Source organism: Triticum aestivum, chromosome 2D (assembly GCF_018294505.1).
Source record: "Triticum aestivum cultivar Chinese Spring chromosome 2D, IWGSC CS RefSeq v2.1, whole genome shotgun sequence".
Taxonomy (NCBI): domain Eukaryota; kingdom Viridiplantae; phylum Streptophyta; class Magnoliopsida; order Poales; family Poaceae; genus Triticum; species Triticum aestivum.
Window position 1 is genome coordinate 631,189,858 of NC_057799.1, and position 27,613 is coordinate 631,217,470.

Here is a 27,613-nt window from a genome sequence, read left to right on the forward strand (position 1 = left end):
GCGACCCCCTGCACCGGCAGTACCTCCTGCTTCCCCCGATCCCCGGTGATGTAGCCGCTTTGGTTGCGGTCCAACTCCTGATAGAAAGGGGGGGCTTTGCCGATTGCTTCCTCGTCCCTTCCGGCGACGAAGAAGAGGCAGACGCAACGGAGGAGACGTCGTTCAGAGTGATCTGGCTGGTGGTGCTTGAAAATAAACCGGTCGCCGCTTGTCTTCTCTTCCCACACAGGGCAATGGCGAGCCATTACACCCCTGGTTTGGAGCTTACCTGGCTTACAGTTATCGACATGGAAGTATTGGTTTGTGTCGCACCATTACGCGCATGGCTGCATCTATTGGATTTCAGGTTCGATTGAAAATTGCTCGTGCTTGACATCCGGCGGATGGAGTTCTCCATGGTTGATCACCCACCCTGTGCCAGACATTTGGGCGATGATGTGGCCATCGCGGAGGGAGGCCAAGGCAGGACTATGATGTTTGTGCCTAAACCAGACACAAAATGCCTTATTTATACTGTTTGGTGGCGAAACAATGGTGGGAATTCCACCCAGTGGCAGATGGAGAAGACAATCTCGCTGGATTTTGACTGCTTAATCGAGGGTGCAGTCGGGAGCCACTTGCTCCTATATTATGTCGGAGTCTCGTCGGCCAAGCAAGGTTGTTACACGCAGGACGTCGACACATTGCAGCTTGAGAGGGTGTGTTATTCATGTCCAAAACAGTCACAAGTATATTGCAACTTCCCACCATCGTTATTATCATCACCGACAGTGTCAAGTGGTAAGAGTGTTTAGATCCTTGCTGCACGCTCTTATATTAGTTTACAGAGGGAGTACTTCTTTTCATTTATAGTTATAACTATCACATAGCTTATCACATAGCTCATTAATGTGATCAGTAAGTATTTGTTACATAGTTTGGTGGTTGCTGCTTTTCTTTTTTTGTGCTTGTGGCAAAGCTGATCAAGCTAATTTGTTTGTCTTTCCTATGCGCCATCTTGAGGTAATTAGAGAAGTGAAAGGGAGGATCTAACACACTATAAGTAGAATTCTAGGGGTATTGCGGAATCATAAAAAACACTGGATCATAAGTCACAACAATTGATTTAGTTTTTATGGCGAAGATAATGGAGATTGAATACAAGTTTAAATCAGGACATTGCTGCCAGTTCATCTTTGTAGTGTTCTTTCTTAGACAAATTTATTCCAGTCAAGCAGGACTTGTGTTATCTGGAAGTCTTATGTGCTCACCGTTACAGTTGTAAATTTATCTTTATTGATTCCATATAAAAATTATCTTAAGATATAAGATGCAAAAATGTCTTTTTGGTTTCCGATGTGAAAATATATTCATTCTTTTTAATAAATATACGACACTAAAGTTTTGAACTAAATGCAGAATCACAAGCTATTTTGAATGCCGTACCAAATGTTATTATTTGCATTCTTAAGATCAGGATAATCCTTGCTGCACCTCACAATGCATCTTTTTTAGCAAGAATTTTGCTGAACTTAATAGAGATTGGTAGTACTTTCATGGGATGCTAATGATGGCATATTGATTGTGTTGTAGTTTGCGGCTTGGCTGGAATTGAGCAATTTTCTTTGCCGTGCCATTAACCCTTGCACTGAGCATTGTGCACTAGCTTTTGGTCATCAGATTTGGGAACCTTGTCACTAGGCCACAATGGTCGTCTGCTTAGTCCCTGTCTTATCCTTTCACTGTATCTTCCTAAAACATATGTCAGGCCCCGAAACAGTATCGTGCACATCTGGCCATTCATTGGAGATTTAAAGGCTGGAGTCCTTAAGTGCTTTTGGTCCATCAAATTTGGGAACATGGTCAGTAGGCCACACTAGTTGTCTGCTTAGTCACTGTCTTAACCTTCCGTCGTGTCTTCCTGAAACATATGTCAGGCCCCGAAATGGTATCATGCACATCTGGCCATTCACCGGAGATTTAAGAGCTCGAGTCATTAAATGAACTCATTGCTCACTTCCACTTACTGCTTCTAGTCGTCTCTCTTCATCTGGAGCGCTTGGAGACAATCCAACGGCTACAGTTCACCTGATGAGCACTATTTACTGACCAACAAAAACTGCTTTAGACTGAATCCTCTTTTACTTTTACCAAAGTGATTTTAATCGTTGATTATTCTTATATGATTATGTTAGCAAAAATTATAAATATTTTTCTTGACAAATCTATTAATACTACTTCTTTCAATCATAGATTTTTAATGAAGGCTTTTCCAGAGAAACTAAATAGAGGTTGCTATTACTATCATGGGATGGTAATTATGGACAGATGGATTAGTTAATAATTTTTGTCATGTGCAGATGGAGCAATATCTGTGCCATGCCTTTAACCCTTGTTGTGATCTGCATTGTACTCTTTTGGTCCATCACATCTGAAAACCCCTTCACTCGGCCATGCTGCACTTTTCTGCTCTATCCCCGCCACAATCCTTGCATCGTGTCCTGCATAAGTGAAGCCCTTTCCAAAGCCATCAAGTCAATCCATCCAACCTGTGGCCATCAAGTTAATCCATCCAATCTACGGAACTTTGCTGTCTGGATTAATGCACTTACCTCAGAGAATTACTCGCTACGGATCCGAATTTTCACATTCTTTTCTGCGCAACATTTTTTTGTTTCTTTAGGATACCAAATTGTTTTCAGTTCACACCTATGTCTATCACCTATAGCAAGTTGCAACTCTGCAAGTTGGGCCACTCTATTTCACCTATGGCAAGTTACTAAATTTTCACCCATGAAAACAAATTCACCTATAGTGATTTACAACAGTGCTTTATTCTGCCATGCCTGTCAAAACCCAAACTTTGTTTGCCTGCATGCAGACGCAACCGTTTACATTTCTCCCTGTTCGCAGTGCACTTTTGTGATGCATGTTGTCATTAGTTTATCGAATTGATTCCTCTTTGATACTGAACTCTGATCATTTTACAACTAAGCCTTTGTTTAGTCTACTGGTGCAGTTGAATTTACAACCTAGGAGTCTCTGGCGGATCACCGTTGGTGCTTTTTATGTGCAAATGCTATTTTCTCCCCTTTAATCACCTTCGTCTCCTTTATGTCTGTGCTTCTTTCTCATCCATGCCCTTCCTTTGAAGCAGGGCAACACACATACTATAGAGCACGGCACAGTTGCCCTGGTTGCTGCATGACCGAGCTTTAACTTTACAAGTATCACTAACTTTATAAAATTGCTTGCAGAACTTTGCTGAATTTTGTCAGTATTTAATTGCTGGATTTGATCTTGGGTTATCTATTCATAAGTTGCCTGCATTTTTTTTGGTAAAATAAATCTCAATTGCATCACAAAGCTTTGCAATAAATATCCAACCATTCTCATCCCAAAGTCACTTAGTCTTCAATGTAACAGTGTAATCTTGTGCATGCAGTCCCACGCCACGCTGACCACCCAGGAGTGGATGACGTTGTGTCGGCACCAGAACCACGAGAAGCTGACCCTGGAGGCGTGGAAGGACATACTGGTCAAGAACTGAGGGACGTCGCCGGGGTACCGCCGTGCAAGCACGGTCGTCGCAGCGGGCGCTCGGGCTCCAGAACCCGTGGAGGCGGGTTCCGGTGGACGGGGAGAAGGAGGCTGAGGCTTGACCCGTGGTGGACGAGGGCCTGGGGGCGGATGAGGGGCCAGATCAAGGTGTTGTCCAGGACGGCTGCAGCCAAGTCTTTGGGCGGCAGTTAGCTAGATGGCCGCTGTGGCCAAGTCCATTTTATAAAGTTTATACTGTCGTCTACTGCGTGTTGGTCTTTTTGGTTTGCCGCCTGGTTTCAGAACACAAAATGGTACCATTGTTTCTTGTTTGTCAACACGCAAACGCCCGTTTTAGGTATGATGAACTGCGGATTCACAACATCCTATGCTAGCTGAGCTGGGCTCAAGAGTGCAGCTTTCCGACTGATATGAACTAGTGTCTCCTACTTGATTGTACCAGTAACTTGTGCTGGGTGGGTGTTGCAACTTCATGGTGTCTAGAATTAGCACCAAACCTGGATGAAGTTCCAATTGCAACTTGTCAGTGGACACCTGTTATGATGGTGTTTATGGATCTTGAAATCTTGCAATCTTGGCCCATCTTTATATGCTATAAGTTGGACAGTTTAATTTGGTTGCCTTGTGTTTTCACCAATTCCTGTTTAATATGCAGACTGCCGCTTTATAATATTATTCGATCGATCTCTTGAATTTGTGTTTTTATGGCCTGATGATGGCCTGTTGGAGGCCGTCAATTAACTTGGTGTTGGTCCGTTGGTTCATGTATGTAATCAACCATATCCTGTCCTGTCAGCACTTGGCGTTCAATAGATCTGCATTGCATTGCTGCTGATGTATAAGTGCTGCGCACCAATGAAGAAGCCTATATATTCAGGTTTGCAGTTTTGGCCTTTTCTTTTGGCTGCATTCTCATGCCACTGTCCTGGCAAATTGTGCTGGTCCAGGTATCGATCTACTCGTAGTCTTCTCCGTGTGTATGTATGTATATTGTGATGAATAATACATTAAGGATTGCAGATCCAAGGAGGGGAGTATAGGAAGGCAAGCATACTGAACATCAAGCACAGATGCTTCCTTCGTGGAAGAATATAACCACACTAGTAGACTATAATCCGTAGGAAAAAAACATTCTAATAATAAGTTGTAATCCAAACGAACTCCTCGGCATGTATGTGCATTTCCATTTTCTTAAAGATGCCTGTAATGTTTTGCTGGCTTATATTCTGCTATTTATGCTCTTTTGTCAACTGAAACATAAAAGAACCAAGAGTACACACCGCCGCCCAATTGAAGATTAGAAATACTAAAATAGGTGGGGTTCTTTCATGCTCGACGAGATATATTTAACCAGTTATTGCTTACTGCCGTTGATGGATGTAGTGATACAGCCCAGTATTTTTTGACCTATTTAGTTTGTGGAATCTGTTATAGGTAAAACTGGAGCACCTTCTACATTTTAGCCTCAGGTGTGGTGGTTTCATTGGCGGCACGGCAGCGCAACCAAGACAACATCACAATATGAGTTGCGAAGAGGAAGATGGGTAAACCAGAAATCTATTTTTTTTAAAAAGAAGGAGGACCCCCGGCCTCTGCATCTGGACGATGCATGAAGCCACAAACCAGAAAGCTATGGCCATGCTGTCTTTTCAGAGTGGCCACATTATCTTTTGTCCAGGGCCGTGGTGATAACATATAGCATGATGACAATCGTGCTTTGTTTAGAAAGTCTTGTTTACAGGGAAATGAAGCCTTGAGTGTGTGAAATGAATTTGGCTCAATGTTATGTACCATAAAAAGATTAACGATGTAATAACTGTTTGTGAGGAAATGAAGCAGCGTTCGGCGTCTGATATGACTGTTGTGTTGTCACAAAAATGTCACTTACGGAGTCATATTATATGAATATAAAAGGAAACAATTTATTTCGATGCGCAGTGTGACCTCGATGGTGGTGTGCCCCCCCCCCCCCCCCCCCCCCACCAGTCTATACTTCTAACTTGCAATATTATCTTTACAACACGTCTATATGACTAGCCACAATGGGTAGTAACATAGACTAGTAACATGCACATGTTACTAGTCTATATTACTACCTCTATAGTGGAGAGTAACATATGTGTGGTAACATGCAACACTTTATTTATTAGGCTATAGACTCATTTTGCCTTGATATATGTGATGTTACTCATACTACTAGTAACTAGCTATGTTACCACTTTCCTCCATTTCTTCATTTATTGCTTGCCACATCATCTATTTTATCTAGATATGTGTGATGTTACTACCTATGTTACTCCCACTGTGGGTAGTCTACAACGATCACACACCTTCACACTATATATGCTTGCAAACCCTCCAACACGCTGCAGAGTTCTTCTTTTTTCTTTTTTTGATATCAGCTGTTTTTTTCTGGAGGGGAGCACGCCTACCACATAATTTTTTCCGCACACAGGCCCATCTATCCTTTTTTTTAGTAACACGTCCAGAGTCGCTCCAACACATTTCTCGGCCCATAGTCATTCTACAGCCCATTTAGTCCGTCGGCTCACTTTCACAATACACAGTCTCGTGCTCACTCCCACAGACCAGCGCCGCCGCCGCCGCCGCCAGCACCGATGCCGGAGAACGGCCGGGAAATATGGCCTTGCCGGGGATCCCCAACGAGCTCCTGGCGGATATCTTCCTCCGCCTTCCCACCCCAGAGGACCTCATCCGCGCCTCCGCCGCCTGCGTCTCCTTCCGTCGCCTCATCGCCGACCGCACCTTCCTCCGGCGCTTCCGCAAGCTCCACCCCGCGCCCCTCCTCGGCTTCGTCGACTACAGAGGCTTCCACCCCGCCGAACTGCCTCACCCCTCCGCGCCGGCGGCCAGCGCCGCGGACTTCGACTTCAACTTCCTCCCCGATGGCGATACAGACTTGGACTGGACCGTGCGGAAGTCCGCGACGGCCGCATCCTCCTCGACAGACCCCGCCGTCACGACGACCTCGAACCCCTCTTCAGGGAGATGGCGGTGTGCGACCCCCTGCACCGGTAGTACCTCCTGCTCCCCCCAATCCCCAATCACCTAGCCGCTCCGGTTGTGAGCCAACTCTTGATGGAAAGGTCGTGCTTGGCCCAATGCTTCCTCGCCCCTCCCAGCGATGACCAAGTGGAGGAGACGTCATTCAGAGTGATCTGGCTGCTGGTGCTCCAGACCAGACCGGTGGCCCTTGTATTCTCCTCCGGCACAGGGCAATGGCAAGCCCTGAGTCGGAGCGAGCCGTTACCTGCCTTTTTGTTATCGACGTGGAAGGTTTGGTTTGTGTCGCGCCATTACGCACATGGTTGCTTCTATTGGGTTTCAGGTTCAGGTGAAAAACTGCTCGTGCTTGACATCCAGAGGATGGAGTTCTCCATGGCTGACCACCCACCCTGTGTCAGATTTCGGGGCGACGATGTGGCAATCGCGGAGGCAGGCCAAGGCATGACTGTGATGTTTGTGCCTAAACCGGACACAGATCGCCGTATTTATACCGTTTGGCGGCGAAGCAATGGTGGGAGTTCCGCCCAGTGGCAGATGGAGACTGAGACGTTCTCGCTGGATTCTGGGTCCTTGATCAAGGGTGCAGTGGGGAGGCACTTGCTCCTATATCATGTCGGAAGCGTGTCGGTCAAACCAGGTTGTTACATCCGGGATGTCAACACTTTGCAGCTTGAGAGGGTGTGTGATTCATATCCCCATCCGTCAGAAGTATATTGCAACTTCCCACCATCGTTATTATCATCACCGATGGTGTCAAGTGGTAAACCTTCTGTTGCATGCTAGTTACCTCCTTTCATTTGTAGTTATAACTATCACATTGCTTGTCCGATACTTGCTAGCTCATTATTGTGATCAGTAAGTATTTGTTACATAGTTTAGTGGTTGCTGCTTTTCTTTGTGCTTGTGGCAAAGCTGATCAAGCTAATTTGTTTGTCTTTTCTATGCGCCATCTTGAGGTAATTAGAGAAGTGAAAGGGAGGATCTAACACACTATAAGTAGAATTCTAGGGGTATTGCTGCCAGTTCATCTTTGCAGTGTTCCGTTTTAGACACATTTATTCCAGTCAAGCAGGACTTATGCTATCTGGAAGTCTTATGTGGTCACCGTTACTTATGTCGATTTCATATAAAAAATTATCTTCAGATATACTCCCTCCGTCCCGAAATAAGTGCCGCTGATTTAAGAGGGAGTAAGAGGAAAACATGTCTTTTTGGTATCCGATGTGAAATTTTTGAATGACGAACCAAATGATATTATTTGCATTTGTCTGATCACAATAATCCTTGTTGCACCTCACAGTGCATCTTTTTTAGCAAGAATTTGCTGACACTTAATAGAGATTGGTAGTACTTTCATGGGATGCTAATGATGGGTATATTGATTGTGTTGTAGTTTGCGTTGTGGCTGGAATTGAGCAATTTTTAGGCGTACACATCCGGCCATCCATTGGAGATTTAAGGGCTCGAGTCCTTAAGTGCTTTTGGTCCTTCAGATTTGGGAACCTTGTCAGTAGGCCACAATATATAGTGTCTGTTTAGTCCCTGTCTTATCCTTTTGCCGTGTCTTCCTAAAACATATGTCAGGCCCCAAAACGCTATCATGCACATCTGGCCATCCACTGGAGATTTAAGGGCTTGAGCCATTAAGTGAACTCATCGCCGACTTCCACTTACTGCTTCGCGTCACCTCTCCGCAAGTTGGGGCACTCTATTTCACCTATAGCAAGTTACTAAATTTTCACCCATGAAAACAAATTCACCTATAATGATTAATAGCACTCCAATCATTTTACAACTAAGCCTTTGTTTAGTCTACTGGTGCAGTTGAACTTACAACCTAGGAGTCTCTGGCAGATCGCTGTTGGTGCTTTCTATGTGCAAATGCTTTTTTTTACTTTAATCATCTTCCTCTCCGTTATGTCTGTGATTCCTTCCCATCCATGCCCTTTTGTTGAAGCAGGGCCACACACATACTATAGAGCACGGCACAGTTGCCCTGGTTGCTGCATCATGCATTTTTTGCTCAATTTTGTTTGTCGGCAGCCAGCATGACCGAGCTTAACTTTGCAAGTATAGCTAACAAAAAAATTGTTTGCAGAACTTTGCTGAATTTTGTGAGTACTTAATTGCTGGATTTGATATTGGGTTATCTACTCATAAGTTGCCTGCATATTTTTTTTGGTAAATCTCAATCGCATCACAAAGCTTTTAAACATTCAACGACGAGAAGGCTTGGAGTAGCGTAGTTTTTTTTTAATATAGTTTTGATATCTTTTGGAACTTGCTTTAGATGGGTATATCAGGCTGTCCTGGATGCTTCTTTCGTTTTGCTGCAAATTGCAGGGCCCCTGCGTCGTTACCCTCGCTTTGCAGGTGAGAAGTTTATTGTTGCCTGCTCCATGTTTCTGGGTGTTTTGACGCCAGGGCCTCGAATGTTTAAAGACTCTGTTTTATCGGTTTCCTTTCATTTAATGAAAAATGAAATCGGGGGCATGCCCCTCAATTCGAACCATTCTCATCGCAAAGTCACTTAGTCTTCAATGTAATAGTGTAATCTTGTGCATGCAGTCCCACGCCACGCTGACCACCCAGGAGTGGACGACACTGTGCCGGCACCAGAACCACGAGCTGACCCTGGAGGCGTGGAAGGACCTACTGGTCAAGAACTGACGGGCCTCGCCGGGGGACCGCCGTGCAAGCGCCGTCGTCGCTGCGGCCGCTCAGGCTCCAGAACCCGCGGAGGCAGGTCGCGGTGGATGGGGAGAAGGAGGCTGAGGCTTGACCCGTGGTGGATGAGGGCCTGGGGGCGGATGAGGGGCCAGATCAAGGTGTTGTCCAGGACGGCTGCGACCAAGTCCTTTGGCGGCAGGGGCTTGCCTTGATCAGGATGTGCTAGCTGCTAGCTCATGGGGAATCGGAATGACTCAATACTACTGGTCTGCTGCATGTTGATCTTTTTGGTCTCAGAACACAAAACAGTACCGTTGTCAACACCGAAATGGCTTGTTCTACTCCCTCCGTTCCTAAATATAAGGCGTTGCCTCGTTGGGGCAATGTAAACTGAACCCCCAGCGGCTTATATTTCGGAGCAGAGGTAATAGTTACGAAGTCAAGCCGCAGTCTTTGAGAGCCAGTGTAGATCGACGTCTGCACGGCTATGTTGCTGCGAGATTTTTTCCATCCAAGCATGAAGGCACTACTTGAACTTGATTCTTGTTGGTCCACTTGTTCGGTCCCTGTGTGTTGTTGCAGCAGGCAGGGGTTAAATATCTGGCATCCTGGTTGATCTAGCTAGCATATGGATCCCTTTTTCATACAAATTCTAGTTTAGGTGCAGAGATCCATATGCACATGGATTTGCATTTCTCAGTAGCAGCTAGCTTGTCGATGGCAGAGTTTCTGTTTAATACTCTATATATGCAGTAGGTCAATCTGACGACTTGCTGTCGCTTCATTTATATACTAGTATTTACATTTTCTATCGTCTGCCGGCTTGTTGGAGGCCGATAATTATCTTGGTGTTCTTCTGCTGGTTCATGTAATCAACCATATCCTGGCAGCACTTGCCGTGCAATAGATCTGCATTGCATTGCTGCTGATGTAAGTGCTTATGCTGGATGCAATGATTATTATTACTCTATTATGCATTGTCTTTTTGTCGTGCGCTTCTGGCTGCATTCTCATGTCACTGTCCCGGCAAATCGTGCTGGTTCAGCGATCGATCTTCTAGTCTTCTCCAAGTGTGTGCGTATCTTGTGATGAAGAATACATTACGGTTGCAGATCCAAGGACGATAGGAAGGCAAGGCAATCAGGCAAGCGGATACTGAACTCAACCCATCAACACTCAACAGCAGAGCAAGGCCGAGCAGGGATGTTTTTAAAATTCGTGAATATTTTTAAAATTTGTGAACATTCTTAATTTTTTTTTGCATTTTTAAAAGGTTGAAAATTTTACAAATTCAAGTACTTTTTGAAGTTCAAGAACATTTTCTAAATTCATAAATTTTTAAAAATTTGCAAACAATTTGAAAATTCTTTGAAACTCACCAACGTTTTTAATTCAAGATTTTCTAAAAAATTCTTGATTTTTAAAATTTACATTTTATTATTTTGCAAAGTATTTTCTTAAATTCGCTCACATTTTTAGTTTACATAATAACATTTTAAAGATTCTCTGTGTTTTTTGTCTGTTTCGCTTGCGCTCTGTTTTTTTCCTTCTATTCTCTGGATGGACCGAGGCCAACTAGGCTAACCAGCGAGCTAGCCCAAGCGAGCATCACACTCGTCTTCTTTCTCCTCATACACGTTTGGTCGTCCTTGGACGCCTAGCATGTGGGGCAAGACATCTCAATTTCCTACTTGATGCTTTAAATTGTCGGTGATTTGCATAGTGCAAAAATAGCTTGTCCATCCCCAATAGGAGGCAAGGAACAAGAGCGATTTCTCCCAATTGATTTTTCCAACCGTTTGGTAGTGGTTTTCATTGTATTTTTGTTATTTGTTTTGAGTGTTTTTCTTTTTGTTTCTTTTCTTCCACGGGTTTTCCTCATGTTTTTTCTTTATTTATTCATTTCCCTATTTATATCCTTTTTATTTATTTGGAAAACTAGCTTACATCTTTTAAAATTAAAGAATATTTTCTAAAAATGCATGAATATATTTAAAATTCAGGAATGTTTTTCAAATTTGAGGACAACTATTGAAAACATGATAGTTTTAGGTTTTTGCAAACTATTTCTAAACAAGAGAACATTTTTATGAAATGAATATTTCCCAAACTTATTGAACATTGTTTAAAAATTTGTGAGCATATTTTTATAATTCATTGTCTTTAAAAAAATTATGTGCTACGCGTCGGCCGGCGGATCCTCCGCCTCGCAAGTCGTCAGATTGGCACAAATCTAGCGCCGAGTGCCCGAGTTGTTCTTCACTTTTGCAACATACGATGTGTTGCAGATTTTTTTTTTTGCAATAAAGATCATGTTGCAGAAAATATTTGTAACAAAGGTTGTGTTCTAGAATTTTTTTTGCAACAGAGGTTACGTTGCTGATTTTTTTGCAACAGTGCTTATGTTGCAGTTTTTTTTGGAACAGAGCTTATGCTGCAAAAACAATTATCTGCACCATCGAGTTGCCACTGCAACATTTCCCATGTTTTGGAAACATGGACGATCTTGAAAAATCGTGAGTTGCGGTGCGTGGGACTAGACTGACACAGGTTGGCTCTCGACACGGCGGACACGGAGCATAGAATCGGGTGGATGATTCTAATCTTTTACCAAAAACTATAGTGCTCTTAAATTCCTTTTTCCTAGATGTTAAAATCATTTTTTACTTTTTTTTGAGGGGATAAAATCATTTTTTACTGCAACCGATTAGTTTGTAGGCCAGCCATTGTTTTGACGCACAACACTTTCAGCCCAACGTTGCCCATTTTTATGTCGTCGGCTTATTTCGCACCCCGCAGCCTCGTGCGGACTCCCACATAGCAGCAGCACACACACAGCCGCCGCCACCGCCGCTGCTGCCCGCACCGACGCCGGAAGATGGCCTTGTCGGCGATCCCCGCCGAGCTCCTGGTGGAGATCCTCCTCCGTCTTCCCACCCCAGAGGACCTCATCCGCGCCTCCGCCGCATGCGTCTCCTTCCGCCGCCTCGTCGACAACCGCGCCTTCCTCCGGCGCTTCCGCAAGCTCCACCCCGCGCCCCTCCTCGGCTTCCTCGACAACAAAGGGTTCCACCCCGCCGTACCGCCTCACCCCTCCGCGCTGGCGGCCAGCGCCGTCGCCAGCGCCACCGACTTCGACTTCACCTTCCTCCCCGCCCCTACTGGGGCTGGACCGTGCGGGAAGTCCGCGACGGCCGCGTCCTCCTCGACAGACCCTGCCGTCACGACGAGCTCGGACCCCTCTTCAAGGAGATGGTGGTGTGCGACCCCCTACACCGGCAGTACCTCCTGCTCCCCCCAATCCCGGATGACCTAGCCGCTCCGGCTGTGTGCCAAATCCTGATAGAAAGGGATTGCTTCGCCGACTGCTTCCTCGCCCCTTCCGGCGACGAGGAGGAGGCAGAAGCTATGGAGGAGACTTCATTCAGAGTTTTCTGGCTGGTGCTGCTCCAAACTAAACGGGTGGTCCTTGTCTTCTCTTCCCACACCGGGCAATGGCGAGCCATTACATCCCTGACTTGCAGCTTACCTGGCTTTGTCTTATCTACATGGACGCTTTTGTCCGTGTCGCGCCATTACACGCATGGCTGCTTCTACTGGATTTCATGTTTGAGTGAAAAGTTGCTCGTGCTTGACATCCGGAGGATGGAATTCTCCATGCCTGACCACCCACCATGTGTCAGAGTTTTGAGGGGTGATGTAGCCATTGTGGAGGCAGGCCAAGGCGTGACTGTGATGTTTGTGCCTAAACCTGACACATCTCGCCGTATTTATACTGTTTGGCGAAACAATGGTTGGAGTTCCACCCAGTGGCAGATGGAGAATGAGGCATTTTCGCTGGATTCTGGGTCCTTTATGATAGGTGCAGTGGGGAGGCACTTGCTCCTACATTATGGCATGATCTCATCGGTCAACACAGGTTGTTACACACGGGACGTCCACACACTCCAGCTTGAGAGGGTGTGTGCTTCATATCACCACCAGTCAGAAGCGTATTGCAACTTCCTACCATTGTTATTATCGTCACCGACAGTGTCAAGTAGTAAATTTTATGTTGCATGATAGTTACCTCCTTTCATTTATAGTTATAACAACCACATAGCTTGTCTGATACTTGTTAGTTCGTTAATGTGATGAGTAATTATTGGTTACATAGTTCAGTGGTTGTTGCTTTTTTTGTGCTTGTGGCAAAGCTGGTCAAGCTAATTAATTTGTTTGCCTTCTCTATTTGCCATCCTAAGATAATTAGACAGGTGAACAGGAGGATCTAACACACAATAAGTAGCATTTTAGGGGTATTGAAAAATCGTAAAACACACTGGATCACAACAATTGTTTCAGTTTTAATGGAGAACGAATAGAAGTTTAAATCAGGACATTGCTACCAGTTCATCTTTGTGTTGTTTTATCTTAGAAACATTTATTCCAGTCAAGCAGGACCTATGCTATCTCGAAGTCTTATTTGGTCACCGTTACACCTGTAAATTTATCTATATCGATTTCATATAAAAATTATCTTAAGATAGTAAGAGGCAAAAATTTCTTATTTGGTCTCCGATGTGAAAGTTAATTCATTGTTGTAATAAATACTCCGTACGATACTAAAGCTTTGAATAAAATATAGTATTACAAGATATTCTGCATGATGAATCAAATGATATTATTTGCATTTGTTTGGTCACGATAATCTTTATTGTACCTCACAATGCAAATTTGCAGACACTGACTAAATAGAGATTGGTATTACTTTCATGGGATGCTAATGATGGGCATGTTGATTATGTTGTAATTTGCGTCGTTGTTGGAGTTGAGAATTTTTTTTGCCATGCCGTTAACTTTTTTTTTGCACTGAGCATTGTGCACTAGCTTTTGGTCCATCAGATTTGGGAACCTTGTCAATAGGCCACAATAGTCGTTTGCTTAATCTCTGTCTTACCCTTTCGTCGTATCTCCCTAAAACATATGTCAGGCCTCGAAACGGTAGCATGAACATCTGGCCATCCACTGGAGTCTAAGGACTCGAGTCATTAAGTGAACTCGTCCCTGACTTCCACTTATTGCTTCGCGTCACCTCTCTTCATCTGGAGTGCTTGGAGACACTCCAACAGCTACAGTTAAAACTACCAGATCAACACTATTTACTGACCAACAAAACCTGTTTTAGACTGAATCCTCTCTTACTTTTACCAAAGTGACTATAATAGTGGATTCTTATATGATTATATTAGAAAAAATATAAATATTTTTCATGAAAAATCTATTAATATCACTTCTTTCAACCACATATTTTTAAATGAAGGCTTTTCCAGAGAAACTAAATAGAGGTTGCTAGTACTATCATGGGATGGTAATTATGGACAGATGGATGGATTGTGTAGTACTTTGTGTTATGTACAGTACATATGGAACAATATCTTCTGCCATGCCTTTAACCCTTGTTGTGATATTCATTGTGTGCTTTTGGTCCATTACATCTGAAAACCCCTTCACTTGGCCACACTGCACTTTTCTGCTCTATCCCCGCTGCAATCCTGTCATCCTGTCCTGCATAAGTGAAGCCCTTTCCAAAGCCATCAAGTGAATCCATCCAACCTGCGACCATCAAGTCAACCCATCCAATCTGCGGAACTTTGCTGTCTGAATTAATGCACTTATCTCAGAGAATTACTTGCTATGGATCTGAATTTTGGCCTTTTTTTTCTGTGCACCAGTTTTTTGTTTCTTTTGAATACCAAATTGTTTTCAGTTCACACCTATATCTATCTCCTGTTCTCCTTCACATGACATCTATCTCCTATAGTAAGTTACTAAATTTCCACCCACGAAAACAAATTCACCTATAGTAATTTACAGCAGTACATTATTCTGCCATGCCTGTCAAAACTCAAACTTTGTTTGCCTGCATGCAGATGCAACCTTTTACATTTCTCCCTATTTGCAGTGCACTTTTGTGATTCATGTTGTCATTAGTCTATCAAATCGATTCCTCTTTGGTACTGAACTCCAATCATTTTACAACTGAGCCTTTGTTAGTCTACTGGTGCAATTGAACCTACAACCTAGCAGCCTCTGACAGATAGCCGTTGGTGCTTTCTATGTGCCAATGCTAGTTTTGTTCTTTAATCACCTTCCTCTCCTTTATGTCTGTGCTTCCTTCTCATCCATGCCCTTCCTTTGAAGCAGAGCAACACACATACTATAGAGCATGGCACAGTTGCCCTGGTTGCTGCATGACCGAGCTTTAACTTCACAAGTATCACTAACAAAAAAGTTGTTTGCAGAACTTTACTGAATTTTTTCAGTACTTAATTGCTGGATTTTATCTTGGGTTATCTATTCATAAGTTGCCTGCATTTTCTTTTTGGTAAAATAAATCTCAATTGCATTACAAAGCTTTGCAATAAATATCCAACCATTCTCATCCCAAAGTCACTTAGTCTTGAATGTAACAGTGTAATCTTGTGCATGCAGTCCCACGCCATGCTGACCACCGAGGGGTGGACGGCACTGTGTCGGCACCAGAACCACGAGAATCTGACCCTGGAGGCGTGGAAGGACCTACTGGTGAAGAACTGATGGACCTCGCCAGGGGACCGCCGTGCAAGCGCTGTCGTCGCAGCGGCCGCTCGGGCTCCAGAACCCGCGGAGGCGGGTCGCGGTGGACGGGGAGAAGGAGGCTGAGGCTTGACCCATGGTGGATGAGGGCCTGGGGGCGGATGAGGGGCCAGATCAAGGTGTTGTCCAGGATGGCTGCGGCAAAGTCCTTGGGCGGCTAGCTGATGGGGGCACAGAGCGAGTCCATCCTTTCTGTAAAATCTATACTATTGGTCTGCTGCGTGTTGATCCTTTTTGGTTTCAGAACACAAAATGGTACCTTTGTCAACACACAAACGGCTTGTTCTAGCTGCAAATGGCATTGATCTCATTTCTTTGAGTTACCTTCTGGGGATCTAGAGATTCTTTTCCATCCAATCATGAACGCACTACTTGCACTTGATTCTTGTTGATCCACTTCTTCGGTCCCTATGTGTTGTTGCAACAGGCAGGGGCTAAAATAGCTGGCATCCTGGTTGATCTACTCCCTCCGTTTCTAAATATTTGTCTTTCTAGAGATTTCAAATGGACTACCACATACGGATGTATATAGACATATTTTAGAGTGTAGAATTATTCATTTTGCTCCGTATGTAGTCACTTGTTGAAATATCTAGAAAAACAAATATTTAGGAGGGAGCAACTAGCATGTGGATCAGCACCAACAAAGTGAATGATCCCTCTTTCATACAATTTCTAATTTCTCAATCTTGGCTTGAGTAGGTAGAGATGAGCATTTTGGGTGAAATTTGCTGGAGATGAGTGATCCATGCATGTGGAGTTGCATTTCTATGTAGCACCTTGTTGATGGCAAGTTTTCTTGATGGGGAAAAAATGGACGAGATACCAGTTCAACTTCTGGGACCTCAGAGTGTGCCTAAGTTGTTGTGACTTCTCTTTTATGTCTGACCTTCGGTGGGCGCGTTTCTTTTTTGAAGACCTTTTGGCATCAAATGGAACCAATGGAAGTGTTTCTGAAGGTGCCACACATGAACCCCATTTTCTTCGACTTCGACAATTTGTGCCAGAGCTGCATGATGGGATGGCTATAGGTCTAATGGTAACACGCCAGCTTAGTTGAAAGTGTGAAAAAATCATGCATAGAAGACAACACTGAGTCATTTGAAAGCAGTGCACTTGCCCATTTAGAGTAGAAGAAAATGCATATTCAAATCTCCAACTTGATTGTTCATGTAACTTATGCTCCTCGGTTGTTGGTTGCACCTTCATACTCCCTCCGTCCCAAAATTCTTGTCTTAGATTTGTCTAAATATGGATGTATCAAGTCATGTTTTAATATTAGGTACATCCGTATCTAGATAAATCTAAGACAAGAATTTTGGGATGGAGGGAGTACTATCTAGTCTAGGATTATCACCAAACCTGGATGAAGTTTCAATTGCCATTCGACACCTGTTATGCTCTGTTTGTGGATCTTCAATTCATGCAAATTTGACCCAATCCTGTTTGATACGCAGTAGGTCAATCTAAAGATCTATTACTTCTTTATAATATCAGTCGATATCTTGTACTATTTTTGTATGGTCTAATAGCTTGTTGGAGGCCGTCATTTAACTTGGTGTCTATCTGTTGGTTGGTTCATGTAATCAACCATATCCTGTCAGCATTCAGCACTTGGCATTTAACTTGAGATCTGCGTTGTTGCTGATTACATATGGATCTTAAATGCTTGCAAATTTGACTCTGTCTTTATTGTATGCTAGTTGGACGGTTTAATCTGGTTGTTTTTTCATCCATTTCTGTTTAATATGCGGTAGGCCAATCTGAAGACTTGTTATCGCTTTATAATATTTGATCAATCAGTATGCTTTATTTTGTTATATGGTCTGATGGCTTGTTAGAGGCGGTCAACTTGGTTTTTATCTGTTGGTTTGTTCATCCAATCAACCATATCCTGTCAGCATTCAGCACTTGGCGTTCAATAGATCTGCGTTGCTGCCAATGAAGAAGCCTATTCAGGTTTGCTGTTTTGGCCTTTTCTCTTGGCTGCATTCTCATGTCACTGTCCCGGCAAATCGTATCGATCTTGTAGTCTTGTCCAGTTGCAGATCCAAGGAGGGGAGGATAGGACGGCAACTAGGCAAGCATACTCAAGAACTTACAACATCAACAACACCGAGAACGGCTGAGCAGAGATGCTTCCTTCGACGGCTCGGCCTGCTACGGCGGCGGCCTACACGCAGCCGCAGCTGAGGCAGATGAGGGCGCAGTGCATCATCTTTCTCGCCTTCAAGTACGTTATTCTTGTTGGGTAGCAAGCATCTCAATCTCTGCAAGAAACACCCGGCCGGGCATATAATTCCCTTGTTTCTTTCACCTTGACATGTGTGTGTGCGTGCTAGGAACCAGATGGAGCCGAGGAAGCGGCACCTCGAGATCGCGCTCGGTGAGGATGACATCGACGGAGCCGGCTGCCACGGCGAGACGACGACGACGAGCTCACCTTCTCAAGCCTCGTCGTCCTCTGCCGCACCGTTGCCGCTGCCCCACCTCCTGCCCATCTCCTCGCTGCGGCTGTCCCCGTCCATGACGGAGCAGGAGCAGGAGAATCGCGACCACAACGACGACCCTGCAGCAGAACATGAGTAATTGATGGTTGTATCCTCTTCTCCCCACGACCAAAGATGAATGAGAGGCTCCTTTTGGATACAAAGTGTTGTTCTCATACATACGTATAACAACTTTGATTAGCCTTGTCATACATACATATAACAACTTTGGTTAGCTTTCTAGTAGCTCATTAGTTTTATTGCATCTTGTAGATCTTTTTTTTTGCGGGGAAATAAAATAAAATATGAGATTTACGAAGTCACCGTAGGCGCCGTGTCGTCGACGGGAACGTCTCCTTCCACTGAAAACGTAACGTCGGAAATCCTGAAATAAATACGTTTTTTTGTCTCTATATAAGGGACATGGGTCAGGGTAGGTTACGTAGGTCGGGTTCAGAATTTGCGTTCTGTAAAGATGACAACTTAATTTTTTGGCCCGCAACACTAACACTTTCAGCCCACAGCACAATTTATCCCAATTTAATATAGTAGCACAAATACAACGCACGGGAGAAACAAACTCAAGCCTCTCCCTGTACCGACTTGTAATTCTTCGTGCGTTGCAATCGTCACATTCACTTCACGTGGTTCAACACAAATCATGTATTGACATATCAGGCATTGTATTTCCTTACTTACCGCAAACAATAATGATTCCGATTGCGAATTATATCAAGGTATGAGGCTATCAGCCTCTTGACTGAACATAAGCTGTGTACACTTCACTGTCACCACCGTCCACCTTCTTCATCTCTACCATGAACTTGGGCTTGTTTCCGGCAGCAAACTATGTTGTGTTTTTCCACCATGGCCATCGAACCATAGTTTGAAAAATGAACCAGTGAGAACTTATTGTTCTAATCATCAAGTATAAATGAAAGCAAAAATTACTATTCACGAAGTTCATTCTCATTGGCTGGAAATCAATCAATTGTTAACTTCTTGTAAAAAAGCTTGACTTTCATACTGCCTAAATAATATAATATAAACATGGCCAAGCATAATTTATATATACCACAAGAAATTCAAAACTACATTATCAAGAGATGGAGTACAGCATTGATCATTTATTTAATGGTCATCTCTCCCATTAGATAGAACACGGAATTTATTCGTTCTTCTAAGACTTTTGTTTCCTACCGAATTTGTTTCCCTGTTTTAATAGTTGTCTAGCATGCGCTTGGCTGGCATGATATGCTTGACAATTTACCATAAGATATTTTGGCTTTTCAATATAGTTTCTATGAAGATGTTTTCGCAGTAGGTTGTTACATGAAGTATACTTGCATGGAGTTGCGAGATACTGGGCCGCGGCCCGGCTTGGAGCGCCATAGCGCTTCCTGGCGCATAAAGCGCTGCATAGGAGGCCTCGGGGTCGTGAGAAGAGAGAGATAACCCTAATCCCCAAATCCTTCTCACGAAGCCCCGTCGTGATGGGCGACGCCACGAACGCCTCCCGTCGGCGTCGGCTGGCCTCAATTCTCCTCTCCCGGAAACCGCGCCTCACCGACAGCAGGAACGAGACGACGGCCACAGCCGAATCCAAGGATGGCTTCACCATGGCGGTCTCCTTCTGGATGGCCGACCCACCGCAACTGTCCATCTTCTCCGTCCACTGCTGCAGACCCGCTCATTTCCAAGACGGGCCGTACTGCAATTTCCAAGATTTGCCACACGTGGTCGGCGTCGGCGCGGAGGGCCGTTTCGTCCTCATCCGCGCCGTCTTCGACCGCCGCTACACGTCCGAATATTTCCTCTACAAGGCCGGCGAGTCACCATTGCTCGACCCGATTCTTCCTCCCTACGATTATTATGGTGGCGACCGCGATGATCTGCGGGGGGTCAAGGAGTTCGGCGTCCTGCAGCTCGGCAGCCACTATCTCGTGGCCGCTCTCTGCCTCGCCCCGTTGTCGGATGACTATCACCTTCGGATCTACTCGTCTGAGAGAAATTCATGGAGCACCAGGACCCTGCCCAATCCATGTCCTGGAGTCGACAGGATTATGCCCGACAAGGTGATCACTCTTGGACAAGAAGGCCTACTAGGGTGGGTTGATTTGTCACAGGGCCTGCTCATGTGCGACCTGCGTCAAGATCAGGTGCATCTCACTTTCATCCCGCTGCCGGAGCTGTTGCCTGGGAACAGATACAAACTAAAAGGTCCCATTCCCCCTCCCACCGCAGAGAGAAGCAAAAAACTAGAAGGCGAATCTCACCCAAATCTCTGGTGGTTTGGGGATCTCGCATGGGTTGGTGGCGTGCTCAAGTTTATTGAGATGGAGAATCTTGCTCCTGAAAGCCGGAGCAGCGACAAGGATTATGTTATCTACGATTCAGACTTGATCATGTCGCTCGAGCGCAAAGCCGTGGATTGGCATTGCAAGCAGCTGTCCTTTGGGAGCGCCTGGAGGGCTGTCACATGGACTCGGACAGTTTCCTCCAACTGTTGGCGCCAGACATGCGCTGCCAATGTCGCTGACATCTTGATTGTCGACGGATCAGCACATTCATCTTTGTTGCCCGGGCTAAAGGGAGAAAAGTTGACATTCAGGGACCTCTACTCAGCTTTCCCCATCCTGAGCCCGGATGGTGATGATATTCTTTATCTCAAATCTATGGTGGAACCCAGTAATAAGGATGGATGTGTGGCCGCTCTTGACTTAGGAAACAAGGCTGTGAAAGCAGTTGGCAAGTATTATCTTCCGGATGATTTTTATTACCACTTTCGCCATGACCCTCAACATCCTTTCCGTGTCTGTACATTGTCCCGCCATCTAGATATGACTCCAGGTAACTGTTACCTGCTCTTATTGTTCGCCACACCTATGCAATGCTGACAATTCTTATCTACTTAGTTATTACTACTCCCTCCGGTCTTTTTACCCCGCATATGAGATTTGTCTGAAATCAAACTTTGTAAAGTTTGACCAACTTTATAGAAAAAAAATATCAACATTCACAATACGAAATCAATATCATTAGATGCGTCATGAATTCAACTACTCCCTCCTTTCCATATTGTTAGGCGTATTAGTTTCAGCACGAAGATTAATGCAGGTCGATGGTTAGCTTATTGCGTGAGCCGTCGTACAGGTTTTTACCTGAGCTAACAACACCAGAGACCCATCAGGCGTAATTTGTTTTATTTCCACAAAAATCTGGATTCTTAACTAGAGAGAGAGGGGGAGAGAGAGAGAGAGACGATTGCCTTATCTAAATATTCCTTATCTAAAAAAACATACCCCGATGGTATATCGATTGCCCCCCGTTACGAACGTCGCTATCGCCTTGTCACAGAGGGGGGAAACGGTCGACACGGAGGGAATCTAGTTAGTGGGGGGATTCGGGGTGTAGCTATGTCACCGAAACATCGCACGGGTCCTGATGCATATGTGAAAATGTTCAGGCATGCGTAGACGCCCGTCTTGGGGCTCCGCAGTGTGGCCCCCCCTCCACGCAAGGCAGTGCCGCCGTCACATGGAGGGGGCCACACCCCGGAGACACGCGCCGCCTCTACGGACAGGGCACCACACCACCCCGCATATATGAGGGCCCGGTGCGACGCTCCGGTGGCATTGCTACCCCCACAGGGCCCCCGTCCCGCCTAACCCTGTAGCGTTTGACCACGAGATCTAGCCCTTTGACTTTACAGGGACGGGCTTTGACCAGTGGACCTCTCCACCCGGTTGTGTTAGGTCAGCCCATAGGAACACTTTGGAGCAACACCCGGGCCAGACCCACAGCAAGATCCCCTCCGTGTAGACCCGACGCGTCCGTTTCCCCCCTCCAGGTGCCGGCGGCGGCGCCGTCACTTGGAGGGGGCCACACCCCGGAGACGCGCGCCGCCTCTTCGGACATGGCACCACACCACCCCGCATGTATGAGGGCCCGGTGCGACACTCCGGTGGCATTGCTACCCCCACAGGGCCCCCGCCCGTCCTAACCCTGTAGCGTTTGACCACGAGATCTAGCCCTTTGACTTTACAGGGACGGGCTTTGACCAGTGGACCTCTCCACCCGGTTGTGTTAGGTCAGCCCATAAGAACACTTTGGAGCAACATCCGGGCCAGGCCCACAGCAAGGTCCCCTCCGTGTAGACCTGACGCCTTCGTTTCCCCCCCTCCAGGTGCCGGCGGCGGCGCCGTCACTTGGAGGGGGCCACACCCCGGAGACGCGCGCCGCCTCTTCGGACATGGCACCACACCACCCCGCGTGTATGAGAGCCCGGTGCGACGCTCCGGTGGCATTGCTACCCCCACAAGGCCCCCGTCCCGCCTACCTTGTAGCGTTTGACCACGAGATCTAGCCCTTTGACTTTACATGGATGGGCTTTGAACAGTGGAGCTCTCCCTCCGGCTGTGTTAGGTCAGCCCATAGGAACACTTTGGAGCAACATCGGGGCCAGACCCACAGCAAGATCCCCTCCGTGTAGACCCGACGCTTCCGTTTCCCCCTCCAGGTGCCGGTGGCGGCGCCGTCCGTGAGGGGGGCACACCCCGGAGACGCGCGCTGCCTCTTCGGATATGGCACCACACCACCCCGCGTGTATGAGGGCCTGGTGCGACGCTCCGGTGGCATTGCTACCCCCACAGGGCCCCCGTCCCGCCTAACCCTGTAGCGTTTGACCACAAGATCTAGCCCTTTGACTTTACACGGACGGGCTTTGACCAGTGGAACTCTCCCCCCGGTTGTGTTAGGTCAGCCCATAGGAACACTTTGGAGCAACATCCGGGCCAGACCCACAGCAAGATCCCCTCCGTGTAGACAAGACACGTCTGTTTCCCCCCTCCAGGTGCCGGCGGCGGCGCCGTCCGTGAGGGGGCCACACCCCGGAGACGCGCGGAGCCTCTTCGGACATGGCACCACACCACCCCGCATGTATGAGGGCCCGATGCGACGCTCCGGTGGCATTGCTACCCCTACAAGGCCCCCGTCCCGCCTAACCCTGTAGCGTTTGACCACGAGATCCCTTTGGCTTTACAGGGACGGGCTTTGACGTGTGGAACTCTCCACCCGGTTGTGTTAGGTCAGCCCATAGGAACACTTTGCAGCAACATCCGGGCCAAACCCACATCAAGATCCCCTCCGTGTAGACCCGACGCGTCCGTTTTCCCCCTCTAGGTGCCGGCGGCAGCACCGTCTGTGAGGGGGGCCACACCCCGGAGACGCGCGCCGCCTCTTCGGACATGGCACCACACCATCCCGCATGTATGAGGGCCCGACGCGACGCTCTGGTGGCATTGCAACCCCCACAGGGCCCCCGTCCCGTCTAACCCTGTAGCGTTCACTAGTAGAAAAATGGCCTAATGTGAAGCACAATAGTCCCGGTTTGTAACTGAACCGGCACTAATGTGACCATTAGTGCCGGTTCCGACGGCTAGGCGGGCGGAGCTCATTAGTACCGGTTTGTGGCGAACCTTTAGTACCGGTTCGTGCAACGAACCGGTAACTGGTACTAAAGAGGCTGTGGCTGGCTGTGGCCAGGCTGGGGCCCCACAAGCACCTTTAGTACCAGTTCATGGCATGAACCGGTACAAGAGTTTTTTAGTTGATTCTTTTTGCAGCTGTTTTTTAGTCCCACCTCGCCAAGCGAGAGGCACTCGTAGCGGTTTATAAGCCCTGAGTGCAGAGACGATGAAGGAGAGGGGCAATGCTCACCTGCACGTTGATTAACTTCAAGCCTTGAGGAAATGGTGTAGACTGCACGGAGCTATCAGGGTTTCGGACGAAAACTACACATAGCTCCGTGCAGTCTACACTATTTCCTCAAGGCCTGAAGATAAGCAACGTGCAGGTGAGCATTGTGCCTCTCTTTCATTTTTAATAACTTATTTTAACTCTGGACTTTTTGTGCCTTCATTTGCTATTTTTCATGCATTTACTGATTTGTTTTGAGCTAAATGACCCTGAAATTGAAAAGCACTACAAATGAACTCTCAAAAGGTTGAAACTTGGCATGGTATCATCATTTCACCTACGTAGCATGTGCAAAAAAGTAGAGAGGGTTACGGCAAAAATAGATGCACTTCATGTACAAACTGGACAATCTCTTTCGAAGTATCAGGGTTTCGAACAAAAACTCATCTGTTACAAAGGCACTTCATTTTTTTAAACTTAATTATTACAACTCCAGACTTTTTGTGCGTTCAGTATGCACCATTCAAAGCCATTTCATCAACTTTCTTTCTGTCTTCATTTGCTTTTTTTCATGCATTTACTGGTTTGTTTTGAGCTAAATGACCCTGAAATTGAAAAGCACTACAAAATGAACTCTGAAAAGGTTGAAACTTGGCAAGGTATCATCATTTCACCCGCATAGTATGTAAAAAAAAGTAGAGAGGGTTGCGGCAAAAACTAGATGCACTTCGTGTACAAACTGGACAATCTCTTAGGAAGTATCATGGTTTTGGACGAAAACTCATCTGTTACACCGGCTATTCAATATTTTAATAACTTAGTAAAACTCCGGACTTTTTTTGCGTTCAGATGCACAATTCAAATCCACATCATCAACTTTCAACCCTTTCTGACGTAATTTGCTATTTTCGATGCATTTACTGATTTGTTTTCAGAGCTAAATCACCGTGAAAGTGAAAAGCACCAGAAAATGAACTGAAAAATCACTACAAATATGAATATAATGATAAAATACACTAATATTAAATATAAGAAACTCTAAATACAGCAAAAACCTACTCAAAAATAAATAGAATAAAATATATAAACCACAAAAGAAAAAAACTATATGAAAAAATTATTTCCGCGCTGCCCAGTGGGCCTGCTCGGCCTTGGGCGTGCATATGCAGGCCCATAAGGCCCAACAGGCTCACATGGCAGCGCGGCAAAGTTAGGCCTAGAGGCCTGCATTATATAGGAGCTCGAAGGAGCAGCTGCGGCTTGGCGAGGTGGGACTAAACAATGAGCACCGCGGAACGGGAGCGCACCGCCTTTAGTACCGGTTCCTGGCCCAAACCGGTACTAAAGGGTGTGTCTTTAGTATCGGGTGGAGCCACGAACCGGTACGAAAGGGGGTCGCTTCCCGCCGCTTCGCCTGGCCAAATTTAACCTTTAGTACCGGTTCCTGTCTCCAACCGGTACTAAAGGCCTCCCCTATATAATCAGCACTTACGAAAATTTTTAGTTATCATCTTCATCTTCGTCGCGCCCGTCCCCGCGCCGCCCCCGTCGCCGTCGTCGCCGCCCCCATCACCGCCCTCGTCGCTGTCGCCGCCGCCCCCGTCCGTGCGCCGCCTCCGTCGCCGTCGTCGCCGCCCCCGTCGCCGTACGTCGTCGCCGCCCCCGTCGCTCCGCCCCCGCACCGCCCCCGTCGCTGTCGTCGCCCCCGCACCGCCCCCGTCGCCGTCGTCGCCGCCCCCCCGCTGCAAGATCGATCGCGTCCCCCGGCCGGCCCCCTGCCGCTCGCCGGCGGCCTCCTGTGCACAGATATGCACACACGCACACACACAAACACACACAAACACAGACACACAAATGTTTAATGTCAAAATGTTAGATTATATAAATGTTAGATTATATAAGAATTAGATAATGTTAGATGATTTAGTTTTTTATACTTTTAGTTATAGATGAATTAATATATATTAAATTTAGGTATATGAGATTTGATCATCTAATTAAAATTTTAGTATATAGAACTAGCTACTTTATTTTTAGTAAGAAAATTAATTGAACTAGTTTAGTTGAATTAGTTGAACTAGTTAGTTGAATTAGTTGAATTAGGAGCTATACTTTATTTAGGTATATTTTTAGTAAGTGCTTAGTTGAATTAATTAGTTGAACTAGCTAGTTGAATTAATAGAACTAGTTTAATTAGTTGAATTAATATAACTAATAAGTGTTTAATGTTTCACCTATGAACATAGGAAATGTCGTCTGACGACGAAAACGATTTCATTATGTGCGAAGACTGCGAAGACCAACGCGGCCTGTGTGACAAAAATTTCCTAGTTGATGATAGGCGCTTCAGCATCAAGCTGGATGAGACCTTCGAAGTGGATACAGTAAGTCACAACGACAAGTCTTTTTTTCGTAATTAAGCATGATTTATATATGCTTCATTTGCTTCAACTTATTATTTTAAATTTTCACTATTCTACTAGCGTATCCCCTGCCATGCAAGAATTTTTGTCTTGGATAAGATAGGTTTTAGTCCTAACAAAACTATTGAGGTAAAGAGAGTTTACTTAAAGACCGAGCATGGTTATACCTTCAACATCAAATTATACAATCAGGAAACCTACACCCATTTTGAATGCAAAACTTGGCAAGCACTATGCAAGGCTTATGCATTTGAGCCTGATATGTTTATCACCTTTGATATTCGTCCCGAAGATGATATTGAAGGTAATAGAGACATTTGGGTCGATGTGCAGACGCCTCCAGTTCTACCATCATGTGAGTTTCTCAACCATATTTATGTTCGATATTGTTTTTTCAAAAATAGTTGACAACTAATATCTATTGACAGCTTATTTCCATTCAAGCAAACATGTCCAGCACTTGGTAGACAGGACCGTCCACTGTCCCGGGGCTGAACTAAACTGCGAGGAGATAAGTCAATATGTTTCATGGCTTGAGGATCTTGATGCTGTCAAGAGAAATTATTTTCCTAGACTTGCAAATCTTAGTACTCAAAACATGCGACCAATAGTGTTCGTATTGAACTACGGTCACATGTATTTAGGAAAGATGGTAGGATTTTTACTATTTGTCCTCAGTGCATCTTTTGCATACATTATTTTTAAGCTAAACTTCATTGCTAAGTATGATACTATACGATGTTCTCTTCAACAGGGACTCCCGATGATAGTTGTGCCTCAGTGGATCTCGACTAACGGTCGCATGTCAATTGTTAGCTTACGGCCAAGACATCCTACATTGCACACGAGTGCATTCAGGATTTCTAGAACCGAGGAATGCTTAATAGTGAAAGACTAGAGCAAAATCGTGAATGGTCGCAGAGAAGTACTAGGAGGCAACAATCAGAAGCGCAACCCATGATTAGGAGACAGGTTCATCTGCATGCTCCAATATGATGAATCAGGAGAGCTATACATGTTCTATGCCATTTTACCAGAGAGAGAGAGAGAGTAGCAGGAGTGATTAGCATGCTCTTAGTACTTGTCCTCTCATGTCCGTGTTCTTCGTCCTGAACTTAATCTCAAAGAGTGATCATGTTGAACTCGATGATA

General features: G+C 45.6%; 3 protein-coding genes across 6 annotated transcripts; all 3 read left to right on the plus strand.

Annotated features, from left to right (window-relative positions):
• Positions 1-375: 375 nt before the first annotated feature.
• Positions 376-3,953, plus strand: LOC123050583 (uncharacterized). The gene is made up of 2 exons (XM_044473357.1): positions 376-780; positions 3,425-3,953. The coding sequence occupies exons 1-2, from the start codon at positions 384-386 to the stop codon at positions 3,730-3,732; spliced, it is 705 nt and encodes a 234-aa protein (XP_044329292.1). The 5' UTR covers positions 376-383; the 3' UTR covers positions 3,733-3,953.
• A 2,028-nt stretch (positions 3,954-5,981) lies between these two features.
• On the plus strand, positions 5,982-9,791 carry LOC123055163 (uncharacterized). 4 transcript variants are annotated; one of them, XR_006426533.1, is made up of 2 exons: positions 5,982-8,940; positions 9,136-9,791. XR_006426533.1 is itself a non-coding variant. In XM_044479131.1 (2 exons), exons 1-2 carry the CDS (start codon positions 6,640-6,642, stop codon positions 9,447-9,449), a joined length of 1,002 nt encoding a protein of 333 aa, XP_044335066.1. In that variant the 5' UTR covers positions 5,982-6,639; the 3' UTR covers positions 9,450-9,791. The 4 variants fall into 4 exon arrangements, 3 of the variants coding, with proteins under 3 accessions (XP_044335066.1, XP_044335067.1, XP_044335068.1); XM_044479131.1 differs by having other exon boundaries at positions 5,982-7,327; XM_044479132.1 differs by having other exon boundaries at positions 5,982-7,245.
• Positions 9,792-17,959: 8,168 nt separating this feature from the next.
• Positions 17,960-18,481, plus strand: LOC123050584 (chromatin structure-remodeling complex protein SYD). The gene is made up of 2 exons (XM_044473358.1): positions 17,960-18,085; positions 18,195-18,481. Exons 1-2 carry the CDS (start codon positions 17,988-17,990, stop codon positions 18,439-18,441), a joined length of 345 nt encoding a protein of 114 aa, XP_044329293.1. The 5' UTR covers positions 17,960-17,987; the 3' UTR covers positions 18,442-18,481.
• The last annotated feature ends 9,132 nt before the right edge of the window (positions 18,482-27,613 follow it).

What these genes read in the sequence shown, in the direction of transcription:
- LOC123055163 (XM_044479131.1), top strand. Translation starts at nt 6,640, where the DNA reads ATGGAAAGGTCGTGCTTGGCCCAATGCTTCCTCGCCCCTCCCAGCGAT. An exon ending in ATCACCGATGGTGTCAAGTG is followed by an intron (nt 7,328 to 9,135) that starts GTAAACCTTCTG and finishes TTGTGCATGCAG; the next exon opens with TCCCACGCCACGCTGACCAC.
- LOC123050584 (XM_044473358.1), top strand. Translation starts at nt 17,988, where the DNA reads ATGCTTCCTTCGACGGCTCGGCCTGCTACGGCGGCGGCCTACACGCAG. An exon ending in ATCATCTTTCTCGCCTTCAA is followed by an intron (nt 18,086 to 18,194) that starts GTACGTTATTCT and finishes TGTGCGTGCTAG; the next exon opens with GAACCAGATGGAGCCGAGGA.
- LOC123050583 (XM_044473357.1), top strand. Translation starts at nt 384, where the DNA reads ATGGAGTTCTCCATGGTTGATCACCCACCCTGTGCCAGACATTTGGGC. An exon ending in ATCACCGACAGTGTCAAGTG is followed by an intron (nt 781 to 3,424) that starts GTAAGAGTGTTT and finishes TTGTGCATGCAG; the next exon opens with TCCCACGCCACGCTGACCAC.